This window comes from Formica exsecta, unplaced genomic scaffold, assembly GCF_003651465.1.
Source record: "Formica exsecta isolate Colony F162 unplaced genomic scaffold, ASM365146v1 scaffold231, whole genome shotgun sequence".
Classification (NCBI taxonomy): Eukaryota; Metazoa; Arthropoda; class Insecta; order Hymenoptera; family Formicidae; genus Formica; species Formica exsecta.
The window spans coordinates 231,940-237,009 of NW_021849598.1; the positions used below are offsets into that span (position 1 = coordinate 231,940).

General features: G+C 29.3%; 1 protein-coding gene across 2 annotated transcripts in view; it reads left to right on the forward strand.

Annotated features, from left to right (window-relative positions):
• LOC115235683 (reticulon-1-A) overlaps window positions 1-5,070 on the forward strand; it is a 53,176-nt gene that overhangs the window by 40,563 nt on the left and 7,543 nt on the right. Inside the window, exon 2 of one of the 2 annotated variants that reach the window (XM_029807615.1) lies at window positions 1,645-1,680. In XM_029807615.1, the coding sequence (XP_029663475.1) occupies window positions 1,645-1,680 (36 nt within the window). Of the gene's footprint in view, window positions 1-1,644; window positions 1,681-3,362; window positions 3,575-5,070 lie in introns of those variants that run through there. The other variant, XM_029807617.1, reaches the window with a different exon arrangement.

Genomic DNA, 5,070 nt, shown 5'->3' on the forward strand with positions numbered 1-5,070 from the left:
ATTATTAATTAATAAATTTAATAAATTTATTTATTAGAAATAAAATAAATAAATTTAATTTACAGATAATAAATAACGAAAAAGAACTGAGTGTTTTAATATTTAAATCGCGCATCCTGTGAGTTGCATGAGATTATTTTAACAACGAAAAAGATGCATGCATGAATGATAAGAGGCTTATATACTTGTGTGCACTTGATGACATGTGAACATTGAATGACACAGAGCGCCATGCAATGCTAAATGAGAAGATATTGACTTCTCTTTTTGACTGCCTTCTATTTTGTGTCTTGTTTGTTTGTTCCTTTAAATTAAATGAGGAGAATGATTTTATGCGTAGAGTTACGAGATATAACTCGTTGAATGAGTAGTTCGTGTCTAACATTAAGGTATCTCTAGATTTGTTTTTGAGATGTCACGCGAATTTTTCATAAATGATGACGATAAGATGAAACATAAATAATTGAACAAGATATTAAGAGACGCACTATACGTATATAATTCAGTAATTAAATGAAATTTAATTTTATATACACAAAATGTTTAATAAGAGCGGTATTTGATAAGTGAGCGGATATTTATTCTTTTCGCTGCAACTCCGATAGCCTTTAGAACGACCCAACTATTTATCCACAGTAACGATCCCTCGTCCTTATCGATTTATTACATAAAAGCGGTTATTAATAAAAGCGTAACCTGAAAAATAAACTCAAAAAGGAATATGCGTCGCGTAAGATAGCTATAATATCTTATACGATTTCTCGATTTCGTTTTATTCTTTATTTTGTACGATGCAATTTTATTTCTTACACATATCTTTTGCGATGAACGATCTCTTTTTTCACATTCATTGATAGTATGCTCATTAACATCGCCTTTTTTAAACGCGTGCAAATAATTCTCGTATGGATCTTTTATTCATGCTTTATTAAAATCTTTAAAATTTGAGTTACTTGTTACCGTCCTAAGATTATATTATAGAGAGTGTTAAGAAAAAAATTCACAGACAATGATCATCAAATCGAATAAAAAATGCTTAATGAAGCTAATGCTAATGAATGATAATAAATTAGGTAGATCGAAAAATCAATCAGAGTTAGAAGCGATTTTTGATTCTAGAGAATAAAAAATTTAAATTGCAAACATCAAAGTAAAAATTTGTAACATAACTATTTTTAAGCATCTTGTTCGATTTACAATTAGTAAAATATTTTTTTTTAACGATCCTATAAGTTTTGATTTTTTTATCATTCTGTATAATATTAATTGAGACCTTTGGATGCAAATTCATTTAGTGATAAAATTTTGGATTTGGATAATTTTACTTTTTATCATTTATAAAGTAAAGAATGAAAGAGGACTAATAACAATTATGTTGTTAATGTGAACATTTTCTATAGATATTGATTACCAAATAGATTAAAATACATTTAAAAAAGAATACGTAAAGAATTTTGTAAATGTTTATTTATAAAATTAGTTTAAAATAGGATAAAAGAGCTTTACACTAAAATTTTAATTCTGTTATTTAATAGGTTTTGCACCTCCAAATGCCTCAGTTGTTGCTCAACTTAATTCATAATGATTTATACTATGTATGCCTAAGAATTTAATACTTATATATTATAATTTTATTGTTTCCAGATGCATGGTTTAATCCTGAAAGACTGAATCCGAAAGGTAAGAAAGCAGAGGAAAAAAGTATTGTTTCTTTTATATTTGTTTGTACTGTAGTAACATACATATTTGATGGTTTTAATGAGAAATGTTTTGCAATCACATATGTATATATATATATATATATATATGTTATAGTTTATCAAATATATTTATCATATATCGAAATTTTTTATGGTTTCACCATATTTCTCGATTCAAAGTGGCAAAAGTAATATTATTAAAGTAATCATCATTTTTAGTCTTCTTTAAAAATTTTTTTTTTTTTGTGTATAATGGGCACAATTGCAACATTCCAATCAAATCAAAATAATTCGATTTTATAAAACTCGTACAAAAAAATTTATTATTAAAAATATTATAACGGATTCTTTAGATATAGAACGGATACATCTATCGGAAAGAAAAATATATTAAATTAGCTTACACTGTTGGAAAATTTGTGTTTTCTTGTTAAAAAATATGCCGTGACAATTTTTATATTAAATATTTAACACATTTATGTGTTAATTTAACATATTGCTGTTGCGTTAATTGAACTTAAATATTAAATTATTAAAATAATTGAAAAAAGTGTAAAAAAAATACAATGTGCACATATTTTTAATTTTACACAATAGATATGTTCGGTATTATGAGTGACAGGATTTATTTGTTAAAATTTACAGAAAAAATATTGATTTTATTCTACAAGAGGAATGAGGATGATTACAGAGCGTCAATAACATTTCTCCAAGTTAATTTTATCATTAAAAATATATTAATTTTATACAAAATTTATTTCAAATTACTATAAAGTTTATATTTATTTTGTGTTGAAATATTAACATACACACAGAAAAATACATACTATATACAAATAAATATTACTTGTTTCAAGTATTTCATAAGTTCATATATCCGCAAATCTATCATAAGTTCATCATAAGCATCAAATTTATTCAAAATATATTCTGAATCCTAATAAATTTAATATTTCAATCAAGAATATTAAATTATATAATTGAAAGAAATACATTAAATTTTTCTGATCTAATAAATTTTCTTACATTAAATTAACCATATCTGACTTTTCTTCGATAAAATTTTATAATATTCTTCAAAAGAAAATATTTACTTTTTTTGAGTACATGATAATGAGTATTTCTAAAATTTGTGATAAGTCTATTTTAAGACTATTATTAAGAAAATATTCTTTGTTAAAGATAACTGTTACTTAAAAGAAGTAAAGTAAACTGAGTAATCATTTTACTTAGCAATAGAATAATATTTTTCTGTGTGTATTATTAGTATTCCCATTCAACATATCCATATTGTGTTAAATTAACACGAAAATTTGTGTGGACCGTTTGGGACATGCGATATATGTTAAATTTAACAATAAGCCAAATTTTCCAACACTGTAGCTAATTTTTGCTTTCATACGATCGTGGCATAAGGGATTCTCCCTTAGCCGAGCGTGGAGCTTATCGCAAAAAGTCGTTCATAAATAAAGGGTCAAGCGTTCCCGGAAGGGACAAGATGCAATGATTGGTCCGACACGAAACACGACAATTTCGCATCGACGGGTTTCTCTGCCCGTCCGTTGTCCGCCATTCTCGGACGTTACTAAATATAACGTCCAGCCAGCCTCTCGCGTTGGTCCAGTGCCAGTTTTCCGAAGATCCTCGTCTCAGGGTTTTCGAGCCGACAGCAGTTCCCTTGATGCGAGAAGTCGTCGGAACCGAAACGTCGGTTCTCGGTTCCTTTCCGTATCGGTTTCCTGGAGTGATCGCACTCTTGTCGATCCAGTCGACCGATTGGATTTTTGCTAATCACATCTTTTTTTCGTGTGATTAATCACCGATAGAACGCGGCCGGATGTTCGTAGGAAAAATGGCCATCACGAAGGAGGAACGTGAGTAACGATGATTCGCGAGAGCGATGATAATTTAGCACATGCGTGTCGCGCTGGTACTCGTTGAGATCTCGAGGCTGCGTACGAATGCGAGAAGAGAACACGGGCTATATAGTAATAAATATGAAAGTGAAATATAAGCAAGAAGGAATATAAAATACAATATCATTCAGACGTAACGTAAACTTAGATACAATGAGTCGCAAGAAACGATTGATCAGTTGAAAAAAGATAGACGCGGTTAAAACAAATGAGTAACATGCCTATATGCAAATTGTGTGTCGATAAGAGGTATTAGATTATTTTATTTATTATTCACTCTTTATATCCTTTTTATATATATGTATATATATACCTTATATCTTTCTTATTTCCTACTCTATTGTCGCGGAATCGATCGAAAATTTGATTGTTCCGTAAAATGCCGAATAAATAGTTCGAGCTCCTATGCTCTAGAGACAGCTTGTTATGTTACGTATACTTTTTGTCTAATTTTGTCGGTGCTTCGACGAGATACTTTGACAAGAATCCGGTCATCGGTAACTGGCATAAGGAAACAATTATCTGGCATTGCAGATCGAGCGATTAATGGGCTAGATCATTGTTACGACCCTGAGAAGAATCCAATTATAGATAGCTCAGAAATCGCCGGTAAAATATTTCGTTGATATTTCACTCGTAGCATCGTGATGCTCCGAAGAGAAATGCGACGAGCTTATTCTTTTCAACTTTCTTTGCGTGTATAATCGTTCAGAGAAACTGCGAAAGCATGTTAAAAAAGAGGGAGAGAGAGGGAGAGAGAGATAAATAAAAGGTGACAAATCTTTTGCTGATGTGTGACTTGCGACAAGATTTGCGAATATTTGTCTCGAGTTACGACATGTTTCTTTATGTGTCTTATTTTTATTCGATATTTTACGAGTATATTTTTGCAGCGCGGTATCGAGCGACAGTGGTTTTACTTTATTATTCACACATGAACTAATGACTTAGAAGTCCAGAGACTATAATAGACATTGCGTACAACTATATTATATCTGTTCTCTTTGCATTTTTCTTTGCATTATTCATCATTTGAGTTTTAAGTACACGCGATAATATAAGCGTGTACGTAAATTGGACTGACTCCAACGAATAAGTATTATGTCACCAAGATATTACTCGGCACATACCTTAATTATATTTATTTATAGATAATATTATATATTAATAATGGGATGTATATATGAGAGAAAATAATTTTCTCGAAAAATCACGCACGCGCACATTCGGATTTCTTTTATTTAAAAATTTTGAACAAAAAGTAAATGAAAAAGAAATCAAATTTAAAAACATAATTCAAATAGTTTATTACGCAAACGTTACGCGCGGGTAAATAAAAGTGTAATATATTATTAATGTGTAATAAAAGAGAATGAAGAGAGAGAGAGATGCTAAACAAAAATAATATTTATTTTACAGAGAATAATTTTTGTTTAGAGCTATATATATATATA